This window comes from Sinocyclocheilus anshuiensis, unplaced genomic scaffold (genome assembly GCF_001515605.1).
Source record: "Sinocyclocheilus anshuiensis isolate Anshui unplaced genomic scaffold, SAMN03320099.WGS_v1.1 scaffold891, whole genome shotgun sequence".
NCBI lineage: Eukaryota > Metazoa > Chordata > Actinopteri > Cypriniformes > Cyprinidae > Sinocyclocheilus > Sinocyclocheilus anshuiensis.
Window position 1 is genome coordinate 885,705 of NW_015546076.1, and position 14,484 is coordinate 900,188.

The 14,484-nt window shown below is 36.4% G+C and overlaps 1 protein-coding gene across 1 annotated transcript in view; it reads left to right on the forward strand.

Moving 5' to 3' along the window:
* Positions 1 to 14,484, forward strand: part of LOC107699906 (zinc finger and BTB domain-containing protein 16-A-like) — a 59,188-nt gene that overhangs the window by 29,562 nt on the left and 15,142 nt on the right. The window contains exon 5 of the mRNA XM_016501353.1: positions 3,586 to 3,672. Within this exon, the coding sequence (XP_016356839.1) occupies positions 3,586 to 3,672 (87 nt within the window). The remainder of the gene's footprint in view (positions 1 to 3,585; positions 3,673 to 14,484) is intronic.

The following is a 14,484-nucleotide window of genomic DNA, read 5'->3' on the forward strand; positions in this document are numbered from 1 at the left end:
TAAGTATGTTTTCATTTAAAGGATTTGCCACTGATGATTCAAACTTGAGTTTTGGGCAGTGTAGAGTAGCACTTGTTGTTTGTAATTTCTCTGATCACAAATGCAGAGTTTTATGTTTACGCGACACAATGCAATGCAACGCAACGCGTAAAAAGACAGTATAAGTCATTATAATCAATAATTATGTCCCCACTGGATGCAACAAATGCCTCGTTTGTAATGGGTTTTAATGTTTATGTCTCGTCGCTCCGGCCGGGACACGGCATCAACAGTATGTGAGGGGCGTAACATTTCCGTCTCGCGCTTGAGGTATTCGGCCAATCACAACGCACTGGATAGCTGGCCAATCACAGCACACCTCGCTTTTTCAGACCGATGAGCTTTGTAAAAATCGACGCGTTTCAAAAAGGCGGGGCATAGGGGAGAAACAATAATGTACAATATATGGAAAATAATGTGTTTTGTTTACTTTAAACCGCATAAACACATTTCATTACACCAAATACACAAAATAATGTTATTTTTAGCAGCATCATATGACCCCTTTAAAATGTCCAGGTTTTGGCTGTTAGCACTGTGCAGATTGATCGTTGTCAAGATGGCTTTTAGAGGCTTTTGCATTGGAACTCTTCAAATATTACTGACCCCAAACTTTTAACTAGTAGTATATTTTAATGTAATGTAACGGCTTGACAGGCTTTGTGAGATTCACCCTGAAGAAACAACCTCAGCGTTGATAAATGAGTTATGGTTGATCAAAATCATCTGCTTTTACAGGAAAACTTGAGCTGTACCTGCCTGAGGGTCCGTCAACCTGATATGACCTTTCCTGTTATATGATTATAATTTATTACTGTTATCTCTATGAACACAAAAAATAGGTATAGTGTGTTGTTTGTAAGAAGAGACTCATTGTACATGTCATAAATCAGTCTGAAGATACAAAGCGCTTTAAAGGGGTCATATGATGCTGCTAAAAAGAACATTATTTTGTGTATTTGGTGTAATGAAATGTGTTTATGCGGTTTAAAGTTAAAAAAACACATTATTTTCCACATTTGGGCGGCGTTATGCAAATCTTCCCACATAGTGAGGTAGATATGTGGGGGCGTGTTAGAACGAGCCGTTTTAGGTAGGTGTGGGTGACTCTGAACTTTTATAAAGAATATCTCTTTGGATTTGAGACTTTAGTCTTTGCAACTTTACAGATCTTCTTTATGCACCAAGAGCTTGTAACACTCCAAAGAGAAAGGAAAAATTTAAATCGCATCATATGACCCCTTTAATATCCTTTAGGACATGTTGCTGTCTGTTCTGTGTCAGCTTATGGTTTACGGTCTTTTATCAAGACAAGACAAGAGAAAGCTGCCAGCTCTTGTAGATAAGAACATCTCTTTGATTCTGTCAAGGGACAGTATTTTACCCTGCTGATGTGTGTGGGGGAAAATGAATGATGTTTAATGTCAAAAACAACTCATACTTTGAAATAACAAAAATTCAGCCTTTGGCGTTTCTGTTTTCTTTTCAGTTCAATTTATGAGTATCAATTTGATTTTCTAAACATAAGCTTAAAAAAAGTATGCTATACTTGACAGATCAACACTATGTCCTTATAGTGCTTTCTATCAAGGACATTTTTTCAGTGTACAGGTTTATAATGCAATATGTTCTTAATTCTACATTATAGATTTGCGAATTCATGATTTTGTTCCTTATATTAATGTGACAATGGCTTAATTGGGGGAATATTCCACATATGTTATGAAAAAGTTTCGAAACTTCTGGCATGCTACATTTATGAAGATATAACGCATTTTCTTGAGGATATTTGATTTGAATTACAGTTACTATATCAGTGAAGGTCAGATTATCACTTCAACCATGTAATGTCAGTGTTATTATTGTTAATTAAAATTTAAACTGTTCATAATCTTTTTCGGTAATTGAAATAAAGCTGAAATAAAATAGAATTATTAGATGAGAAACTTAAACCTTGGCAACTAACTGATATAAGTTTAAATTGAAGTACTAAAACTAAAACTGAAATAAAAATAAAAATAAATATAAATATTATAATAAAAATGACAAATGCACAACAAAATTACTAAAACCTGAAAAAATAAAGGCTAATTTAAAATATGAATAAATACTATAATAATAATAATAATAATAATAATAATGCTTTTCATCAGTTTTAGTAACTGTAGTACTTCAACTTATTTCAGTTAGTTGCGAAGGTTTTTTTTTAGTTTGTTTTTCACCTAATATTTATATTTTATTCATGTAATCAATTATATATTAGGGATGTCCCGATCAGGATTTTTGTGCCCCCCCATCTGATCCGAGTCATTGAATATCGATAATCTGCCGATACCGAGTCCCAATCCGATACTTGTATATTACTATAGGAATATATGTTTGTTGCACACTTCAAGTAGATTAAAGTTATTAAAGTCAATTCAATGTACTGTATACAGACTTATGCGGAGAGTAAAAGTAATATGTATGATGTATGTATATATATATATATATCAAGATACACGTTCTCCAAGTATACTGTATATATGCACACATTGTATACAGATATTGGCAGATGTAAACATGTTACGATGGTAGACATTGTAAACAGACTGTGTAGTTACAATTATGAATATGTGACTACTGATCTAAACTTCTTGTATTTTATATGCACAATAAGCAGAATAATTGCAACATAAAGTGGAGGTAAGATTAGAAAGCATGAAGCTCATGACCAGTCTGTCAGTCAAGTCCGAATCAAGACACAACCCACAGCAACGCCTTATGACAACGACCTCTCAGATAGTCTGACAGCAAATAAAAGTAAACGATAAATGAATGAGTTATTGTTACAAAAGTGTGCATCAAATACACTGAACACGGAAGCTCAAACGTGCAGGTGACGCGCTAGAACAGACCCCTTATTTACACTGCACACGTCTGCGGCGCATTACGGCTCCGACACATCCACCAGAGCTGATCGCAGCCACTCTAGTCAATGCTTGTGTTTATACCAGCCACGCCGCGGCAAGTTTCAGAAGCATCCCAGAAGTTGCTCCCCGTGCTGCTTCGCTAAAGATAGGCGCCTAGTCTATTTTTGACAGACGCCGCATCCAAGTCGCACAGTTCAAATACAAAAGAAACGCACTGAGCAGATGAGACACAGCTACAAATATTTTAGCCTTGTCGTTCATAACTGGACTTTTAAGTATATTAACTTTGTCTGTAGGCTATAGCACAACAAAGCAGGACATAGCAATAAACACAATAATAAACACAATTAAACCGGACAACTTAAACATGGTAAAACCCCAAAATAAAATAAAATAAACACACAGAAAATCAAGAAAAACAAAATCTGACATAAAATAAGGCTCGGGCTTAGGAGAGCTGATACCGATCAGTAAAAAAAAAATGTTTTGATCGGCCCCGATATATACAAACACACTAAAATGACTACTACTAATAATAATAATTCTAACTTTTACTATAAAACTAAAATTGTTGTTCCTAATTAAGCTATCAGCCGACTGGTATTTACTTTTATTGTACTCTTCTTTCTTCCAGCTGGACCAAAAGCACTAGTATGTGATCAGTGTGGCGCTCAGTTTTCCAAGGAAGACGCCCTGGAAGCCCATCGGCAAACTCACACAGGTAGGACCCTTCTTGCCTCATCTAACTGCAAACCACTTCGCTAAATCACCTTAGTTAAGCACAGTGGAAAAAAACAACAGTAAAGTGGAGATGCGTCATGCATGTACCAGTAGCAATCATGTTTATGACCCTATCAAAACTCCATTCTGATGGTCTTCTATAATTCAGCAGGGAAGGTTTCGGTGCCCTCTAAAATTTCAGCCAATAATATGTGCTGTTACAGGGCAGGGTGGCACACCGCTTTGGCACAGCAGCAGTGCCATGTTTCACCAATCTCCATCACTTTGTCTAAACATGGCACGTACATTTGTTAGAGCGACTGTACTGAGTTACCAGAGCCTGTGAGTCATCGGCGCTCTGGCACGATCATTAATACGCCAACAGCGCTCAGCTGCCACCCTCCTGTCAAATATTCATATTTACTGACATCTGATGACTGCAAGGTGTGGTACTACAGACATTTTAATAATCATATTTTAGGTGAGGTAAATAGTGAGCTCTGATAGGGGTTGGCATGGGATGATATATTGAGTGTAAACTTGTTTTTGCTGCTGCATACCTGAGTGTACTCTATCAGGACACATTGGAGCATGTAGGCATGAGACTATAGTCTAATTAAAATTAAAATTCTGTCATTATTTACTTAACCTGTTGTTTTTCATGTGTTATATCACAAGTCTTCAGAAGCCACATGATAGCTTTGTGTGAGGAACAGCCAGAAAAGATACAAGTCATCTTCCCCTCCAGTGAGCTGTTAACTTGAGAATCATTGCAACTGGATCTTTGATTCAGTGAGTTGAATTTGAGAGCTGGATAATACGAACAAATCATTCTTTTGATCTAGTTTCAATGAACCAGCTGATTCGGTTCACAAATCAGGCTAAAACTATTAGTTCAAGTATTGAACTGATTCGTTCATGAGTTCATCTCACTGAATAAGTGATCAGGTCACAGCAGTTCTTAAGTTAACTTTTTCCAACTAATTAGTTTTTTTAACTAATTTTCAGTCTATTCTACACAGAAAGCTATTCAGACTTGGAAAAAAAAAGTGTGATTGATGTGTAATGATACTTTTGGGGGGGGGGTCATTTTTGGGGCTTAACAGATGTATGAATGCTAGTTTGAGTCCAGCTTGTGACATTTCCTGCATCTTTCCTGTCATCACTCCACTATTTATATCAATAAAAGTGGTAAAAATGCCACACATGTCCCTGAGTCTATATGCAGTTATCCCATAAAGAACCTGGACACTCAAGCCGTGATTAAAAACATCTGAAAAAAAAAAAAAAAAGTGGCATTCATTTATTGTACAGGAAGATAACTCAAGCACACTTCAATCAAAATATTTCACAAAAAGAAGGTTATTAGAGTTGAAATTATAAAAAAATAGACATTACTGTAAGTAAAGTGAAGTTAGAGACACACTGGAACATCATTTGTTTTTATACTTTATCTAATTCATTGACATTTCAAGTGTGTCCAAACACTTTCATGGCCACTTCAGTCCAATAACAGTGCTCTAATCTCTATACTTCGTCCTATATAACCATTATTTTCTACCTGTACTTCTGTTACTTATTGGCTGATGAAACTGCTGTCAGAGGATACAGTCTGTCACAGGTATTCCAGACTGCACTAATTAATTTGCTCTCTTGGTATAAAAGCGTTTCATGGGGCTAATGATCCACATGTTGAGTCTATATAAAGGTTGAGTCCTAATTAAAACAAGGTGCCATACTTTTGTCATCTGAGTGGATTTGAGGTGTTAAATGTTTCCATGGCAGCCAGCTCATAAAATCTCTGAATTTCTGTTGGATCCGAATCAGGACTGTAATATATTTGTATTATTTTTTACAGTAGGGTATGTTGCTACTACAATGAGGGTGCAATATCTGTCGCCTGGGAGAAAGACGATAACCCTCTCTAAAACGTTGGCATGTAACTGTAACTCGCTGTGGCACACACTGTATAAATACTTAATGCATGTCGACATAGAGGTGGTGTTAACGATGCCCAGAATTGTATACCTTCTCTCCCAAACTTGTAAACATCCCATTCTCCGTTTCAGTTTGGCAGCACATTTAGTGGGGAGGAGGGAAGGACATACCTCATCCACGCTGAGAAACCTTTTTACCGCTGGGCTCCAGCCATCTCTCACTCAGAGCAAAGTGAGAGATGTTGTCATCACTTACATATATTTTCTGGACTTAACCAAGCAAGAATTTTACATTTCTGAACAATATGCGATGGAGCCAAGATAGCCTTCCTGTGTGAAAACTCAGATGGTGAAGAAAAACTAGGGCCTTGTTTTTATTTGAAGCAGCCTTTTTGGGAACAAAATTCATTTCTAGGCCTATGGCATGGGAATTGAGAAATTTACCAAATGATAGATTATTATTATTATTATTATTACCGGCAATGAAACTATTAAACTATTTAATCAAATTAAATACCTATTTAAAAGTAGCTTTGAAAAACATGTTTCAAGAGCCCTTTGTTCTGTTCTGTCATTTTTTTTCTATTTTCTATTTTCCAAAGAAACATAAAAACCAGGCATTTTATATAAACTTCTGATGATTAATTTTAATTATATATATATATATATATATACCTGTCAATATGCGGTGCTGTGTGTACATTAATGAGGAAAAAAAATTAACTTAAATGATTTTAGCAAATGGCTGCAATATAACAAAGAGTGAAAAATTTAAGGGGGTCTGAATACTTTCCGTACCCACTGTATATAAAATAGAGGATCAATTCTGCTCTTTTTCTTTCTTTTTTATTTTATTAACAGTAATAAGTGGCCACTAATAAAATTCTATACTATTTTTCTTAAATTAAAAAATAAACAATAAAATCAGTATGAATGCTGCAAGTGAATTTAGGCATAACAACATTGTGATAAACAGTATTTAGATCATACAGTATTTAGAAGATTTAACATTGTTATTAAATTATTTGTGTTTTTAGACATTAACTTTGAGTGTTAGATTACAGCTAAAATGTAATATAAAGGAGAATTAAATATTTAATTGACTGATAAATTAAATAATAATAATAATAAATATCTTATATTGCCTGACAACCAACAAGGTACCGATATATTGTACATCATTTTTTGTAGATGGTTGGATTTGAATTGTTAAATACTCATGTCAGTTACTTATGCAAGGGTCAGAACCATGTTACAGTTCATCATAGCATTATGCAGCCATCTGATGAGTTAATTTTATCTTTACTAGCCAGTTTTTTCTTGCATTTGAGTATTAATTCTGACTCTGGCTTTAAGCAACTCGATTGTCTTCGAATGCTAGCATATGTAAGAATGTCAGAGGTGAACGGCCTGGTTTTTTGAGGTTTTTAGGGTTGCAAATGGAAAAGAAGATTGCAGGAGACCCGTGGGACAGGGGCCGGCCGAAGGGGGGAAGCTGGTGGCATTTGGTGCCAGGACAGAGCGAGAGACAAACAACATCATGTGCTGTTGTTTACACTCAGCCGCTGTGCTGTCATAGACGAGACCTACTAGAGAGCTGACCTACTTAAAAGCCTCCTAAAATAAAACTCACTAGTGTCTCAGGACCGACGCACTGGCGGGCAGGCTGGAAAGCAGGCCAGCACATCGCAGCTTGCTTTTCCTCTTCTCCCCTCTTGACGGAGAAGCGCTTTATCGCATCCTTCGCAGAGCAAAATAAAATGTTATTAAAGGGGTTTTATTTGGGACCGGAATAGAAGCGATTTGCCTTTAAACGATTTTGGTCTGAGGGGCGACCACTCGTCCATCTGTCTTATGTGCTTATGGTGTCAGATTTCCTAAAAGTCTTCCATCGCGCTCATCTCGCTGCACAAGAAGTGTCTTGCGTTTACAGTTTGGGTGAGGGCACAGTGGAATTACTCACCGGGAACACGTTGTGACTTCAGCGATCTGGTCCACAGAATAAACAGTGGTTAAACAAGAGCAATGTATCGCTTGTTGCGTTAATTATTAAGCAGACCCTTCCTTACTTTGCTAGATTAGCCCGTCTGCCTCTCACTTTGCAGCCGAGCAGGGGTCATCTGAGGTATAGCCAATGTGTCAGAGTCATCCACACACACCAATCTACCCGGTTATATTTAGTAAAATGCATTTGAGCTCTTGTGACTCTGATACATTTTAAAGGAATAATTTACAGTGGCTCCATATGATAATGCATGTGTTTTCCTCGGACACACACCTGCTGTGGTTCTTAGAATCGTTCCAACCATGTATGACTTTCTTGTGTGGAACGAAAAAGGTGAATTTTTGAAGAATATCCTGACTGCTCTTTTCCATGAAAATGAATGGGGACTGGAGCTTTCAAACCTTCATTTAAGACACAAAAACATCATAAAAGTTTCATGAGTGGTCCATATGACTTGTGCTTTATATTCCAACACTTCTTACGCCATATGAGAGCTTTGTGGGAAAAACAAACAGAAATTAAGCCATAATTCTCTGAAAAGCTTCCCCTTCAGTGAGTTTGTAAGCGACTGAATCATTGAGTCAGAAAACAGAAGAATCAAACCAGTCTAATTCATAAACAAAAAAATATATCAAATGAGTCTTTTAAAAAACATTCTAAGAAAAATGTTTTGCTCACAAAATCGTGGCCAATTTTTTGTTTTATTTATTTATTTATTTATTTTGCTTACTAAAATTGTATGTACAAGAATCCATCATAAATTATGGAGCCTCGCACATGACATGCAGGAATAAAAACAATATATCCATAAATTAGGATTTTGTTTCCATGATTTACTAATTTGTTCTCTTGATTTATGAATTTGTTCCCTCATTTTAGGGAACAAAGTAGTACAACGTGGCCACAATTCACCTAAAATGTGGGAACAAATTAATCAAATGTGGCCACGAATTAGTAATTTGTGGAAAGAAATTCTCAATTTGTGGACACAATTTCAGTTTTTTTTTTTCTTCGCATGTTGTCTGGGGGTCCGTAAATTTTGATGGAAATTCTAACAGATAAAAAAGTACTGTACAAGTAGTGTATCCATGTCCATAAAAGTGGTCCATTGATATAGAAAAATGGATTTTTCTACAATGACCCAACAGTAACTAAACAGGTTGTATTGGCCAGACCTCAGCAAGCCTGTACCCCCCACCGGCTCAGCTAAGACTGATTGTCTCAGTGGTGCTGCAGATTTCCCAGCATGCCCCTTCATCACACAGTGACTAATTCCTATTATGCTATAACTTCAATGCAGAGATGAAGTCTTTTCGGCCCATAAGGAGGAAGAATAAAACACTCCTGGCATCATGGGGTGTCCACAGTTTTTGCTAAGTCGCTCATTGTTTGGAAAAGAACATATTCACGTGCATCTCTCCAGCTGTGATTCCTGTGTCCGTGAGCTTTCACGAGCCAAGAGAGTCAGCGCAGCAGGATTTCTGTATTACAAGTGTCTCTATTCAAAAGTTAGTAGTTGAAGTAGTTAGTATGTAATTAGATTCTGGAGATGTTTGCGGAGACCTTTAAGAAGAACTGATTTAAACTGCAGTCTTTTTGTGTCATTTACAATGTAAATTAGACTGAATCTCAGTGTGGGAATGTTTTTTTTTTTTTCAAAGGGAAAAAACAAGAAGTGACTTGTTTGTGGATTCTGGGATTAACACTTCAGCTCTCTTCTGGTTGCTTGGAGACGTAGATATTTGATTTTGGTCAAATAAATCCTCTTTAGATTCATTTCAAGATATATTAAAATTAATATCTTGATATAGATACCTATAGATACCTATTATGTAACCTTTCGGTCTCCCTCACAAAACCAACCAGATTCCTTTCCAGTGGCCACAAAAGTAACAGGATTTCACAACATGTCTCTGTGTCTTTATCAGAAAGAACCTCCTGTTCACAGAACTAGCTCAGAGCAGGTGAATCTACCCAGTTTGTTCTGAGATAAAGAGATTAGATGTATGTGTTGTGCTTGTTTACATAGCTGTCATGTTTACATCTTCTCACTGTGGCCTTTTTTTTTTTTTACCAAACATTGCTTTCTATTCAACCAAGCTTTCTATTCACTGACTTAACTGGCCAAGTCAATGGTCACATCATATAGCCTATTTGATATAAAAGCATAAAAGCATTGGCTTCTTTCATTTGCCTTGATGAACTAATCCACAATAGGAGCATTTCCTTTTGTATGTTTCACAAAAATTGTCGTGAACAAATCCAGGTCGCATCTTACTCCAAAATAGAAAAAAAAGTAAGAAATTATATTTTGCATACATAAAATAACTATTTTAAACTAAAAAAAGGTTTTGAAACAATTTTCACTCAAAATTTGCAAGTAAATTTCACAAATAATTATAAAGAAATGGCATTCAATTAAACATGAAATTTTGAAGTAAATAGACTAAAATATTATTTTATTGGAAAACGTAACATATGACTTTCATTATATCAGAAAATATTTCTTTACACGTTTATTTGCATTTTTAACATTTATTTTTGTGAAAATAAGCACATTTTCCCAAAAATTTTCATCCAGTGTGTCTGGTTGTTTTGAATACTTTTGTAATTCCCAGTATTCCTATTAAAGTTATGTATTATAATAAATGAGTATGATTGATGATGTTGATTATTATTATTATTATTATTATATAATTTATCATTTAAGGCAGTAAACAAATACTACCATGATTTCTGTCATTTCTGTAAACAATTTAGAAATGTGAATAAAAAAAAAATTAAAGTAAAAATGATTATTGTTATTGTTATTATTATTATTATTATTATTATTACTACTTGTTACAGATGGAACAGAGGAAGCGTGCGGATCCATATGCAGAGCTTTATTCAAAGGCGTGGTCACAAACAGGCATGGGTCAATAATCAGCAAACAGACATGACAAACAGGCGTGGGTCATCGATCGGCGAACAAAATCCAGAGGGCTTGACAAAAGGGGTAATCTGTAAACACGAGCAATAGTCCAGGCTGGGGCAAACAGTATCCAAGGCAGGGTCAGGCAAACGGGTATTCAAAGTCGTGGTCACAAACAGGCATGGGTCAATAATCAGCAAACAGTCACGAATGAGGCAAGACAAAGAGTATTCCTAGGGCAGGCGTGGGTCATCGATTGGCGAACAAAATCCAGAGGGCTTGACAAAAGGGGTAATCTGTAAACACGAGCAATAGTCCAGGCTGGGGCAAACAGTATCCAATGCAGGGTCAGGCAAACGGGTAATCCAAAATACACAGGTGAAAATCAAAGGACTGGAAAACAGGCAAGGCAAAACTAGACTGAAACTAGGACTTGGAAAATAAACAATGGCTAACGAACAGGCTCTGTAGTGTAGCTGCGTGAAGACAGCGATACTGCTAACAATACTCGGCAGTCTGTAATGGTTTGAGTGTGGCTTATGTAGTGTGTGTGATTGGTTTCAGGTGAGCTTGTGATTAGTGCAATGGAGCATGGGAAATGTAGTCCAGGGTGACGTGTAACAGTTTGTGTAGTGTGAGAGTCAATGTAATCGGAAATGGTGACCTCTGGTGGCAATCGGACAGAAGTCCATGGACAGGATTCGTGATACTACTACTACTACCACTAATACTAATAATACTAATATTAATAATGCAGCATTTGTTACTACTTCAATTAGGGGCCATAGAATGCAAAATAATAATAATAATATTAATAAATAATATATATTAATAATAATAATAATAAAAAGTTAAACATATTTTGCATTACAGTAATGAGAATTTTTCTTTTGCATCATGTTGACAATTGGGAAGCACATATACTTCATTGTCAAAAATAATGTCGCAATGCAAGCTGAAATATGCCCTGGACATGTTATTGACAGGTTTCATCCACCCACCCCCACAGGTTTTATGTTGTTGTCTTATGGGATGTGCTAAGAATGTGTTTCATCAGTGTCATTTCATACATTCAACATGCTGCTTCTCTCAGGTCTGAATTGTTGCAATAGTACAGTTTTGAATTCCTTCCTCTTCCTAGAATGTCACACAAACCTGCCTCTGGTTCCTAGAAGAGTTTGGTGATCTCGCACTCCGCTTATTAGCACTGTGGGAATTGGATTAAGTCTCTGGCCTTTATTCTAATTCACAACTTTGCAGTCATCGGGTGTCAAAGGGTCAGCTGACCAGTGTGAAAGGTAAATCCACTCTCTATTGTACAGTGAGGGGCCGGAGCAGAGTTTCCCTTCAGTTGCCGGCCCTCTTCAGCCTGGGAAAAATGGGGGAGGCAGCATGTCAATGAGGAATTAATTTTCTACTGCTCTGAAAAGGTCTCATCAACTTTTAAAAAAAAGGCTTAATTGGAAGGACGATCAAATGGGGGTGAGAAACAGCCTGTTGTATCAATACATAAGCTTTGAGGTGTATTGATTTATTGACTGATAAAAGACAAATACATATGGCTTTTTGTACATTCCTCTGTAGTTTAATAGGCTGCATTATCCACTCCAGTAGTTTTATATCTTTAATTAGGGGCCATAGTATTAAAAGGCTACATCTGAATCATTCTGCAATGTCATTAAACTCCTTATCTTAAAGGGGTCATATGATGCGATTTCAAGTTTTCCTTTCTCTTTGGCGTGTTACAAGCTGATTGTGCATAGATAAGATCCTGAAGTTGCAAAGACTAAAGTCTCAAAACCAAAGAGATATACTTTATCAAAGTTAAGACTCTGCCACGCCCCCCTAAAACGGCTCGTTCTAACACGCCCCCACATATCTACCTCAACACAAATAATGATCTTTAAAAAAGCATCATATGACCCCTTTAATGTGAAGAGCAATATCAAGCATTCTTGATTCTCATTGGATGGAAACAGTAATGAGGTCAGATGCAAAAATTTATAAATGTTGCTCATTAAGATGGTTCAGACAGAAGCGTGACTCACAGCTACGGGTTTATGTATGTGAAGTGTGCTGTGAGATGGGGTCATTTGAGGAAACCGTCTGCGTCATTAGTTGTTGTTACAGAGTGCGCCCCCTGCTGGCCTTTACCGTGACACTTAGCAAATGCCACCTCTCAGACAAAACAGAGAAACATTACTGAATAATTATGCAGTAATACAAAATTAGTAAATTAAACATTTCATTAAACAACTTTTTTTTTTTTGGCTTGATGTGTTCCTCATATTTAATATGTATTCAGTTCATTGCAGAGCTCAGAAGTGAGTCTAGAGTCAGTGTGAGAGTTTCATGCCAGATGAAGCATCTTGACACTCTTAAAGAAACATCAAGTTTCATGTGCTTTTATGCCTTGCTAACCTACACATTTGACTGTATATCACTGATTTAAACTGTTATTAATGTGGAAATTGTTAAAATTGCAATAATGCTTTGTGAAAAACCAGTTAAAATGGGTAAAATTGATTATTTTTTATTTTATTTTACATATAAATTATTTTGTTTTTTTAGCATTGTAAATTGTTACAATTCCAATAATGATAGCAATAGTTTTGGACAAATCAGTTAAAACTGCAATAATCTTTTTTTTTATAGTTGTAAACTATAGTCGAAAAAAAACTCAATGGTAAAATTGCTAGAGGTTTTGGACAAATCTGTTAAAATTGCAATAATGATTGGTTATAGTTTTGGAGAAATCAGTTTAGTGGTAGAATCAATAATATATTGTATTTTACAATATATCTATTATAAAATTTTTATTTTTTATTTTATTTTCATTTATTATTTAATGATTGTTATTTTATTAAAGAAAAAAAAAGATTTTTGTGGTAAGGCCAGTGAAAATGTTGTCAGGGTAAGTAAAAATCTTAACCACTATCCTGATGGGGCAAACTGAAAAACATGCGTACAGTTAAGCCCTGCATTGATCACCCATCGTTTATAGTATATAAACCTAAGGCTTCTGCTCAGTTCCTCACAGGTTTGAAACTCCTGCCAACACCTTTTTCTGTGCCCTGACCCTCATTAAGTGTTGTGAAAGGAGAGGCTTGTTTTGAATGAATACTGACATCCCATAGCGCTGTACACTTTCCTCACTCTTTCTCTCTATATATATATTTTTTCTAAACCTCTCTGTACTCAAAGACCTTCAGAGACCTTCGCCTCTGTAATGCATTTCAGAAGATTCTTTCACCTTTACATGAGACGAGGTCATGATTGTTTCTTTGTATATGTTCCCTATACAGTACCACTGTTTTCTCTCAAATCAGTTCAGATTAGCTACTGTACATTTACTGAATCGAATGCATTCAAGATTCAACTTAATTCAAGCATATTCCCATTCAGGCAAAGTGAACTGTACTGCAGTCCTGCAAATACTGTCCATCCATGCAGTTCTAGAAAAGTAGGCCCTCAAACTCTCTCTCTCGTCACCATTCTGATCTTTTTCCACCAACTATTTATTAATTGTCCAGTAATTGTGTGCAAATCAAGTCTTTAATGATTAACCGTGCACAAAATCCTGCTGTCGCGTCTTAATGAGGGACTGCTGAGACTCTTGTGTCGTGGAAAAGCCACCTCAGCAGCAGTGCGCTTTAAAAGCCAGAGGAGTCACACAGATTAGCCGAGTAAGAGGTGGACCTGTGGACTTGTAAACAATAGAGCGGGTCATTCATACTCTAAGCCTGATTTTGCCCTCACTGTCCAGATGGCCTGCCGAATAAATTATACCGGTAGGTACAATACATTCCAGTGCAGGGGCTTTAGGCACAACTGTTTGTGGAGTCACACGGGGCTTTTTTCCTTGTTCTAACGATTATTAACAAGTACGAGCAGTCAGCGGTTTGTCGTCTGCAAATGAAATCCTTGAGAAAGTGTGTGTGTGGGGGGGGGGGGGGG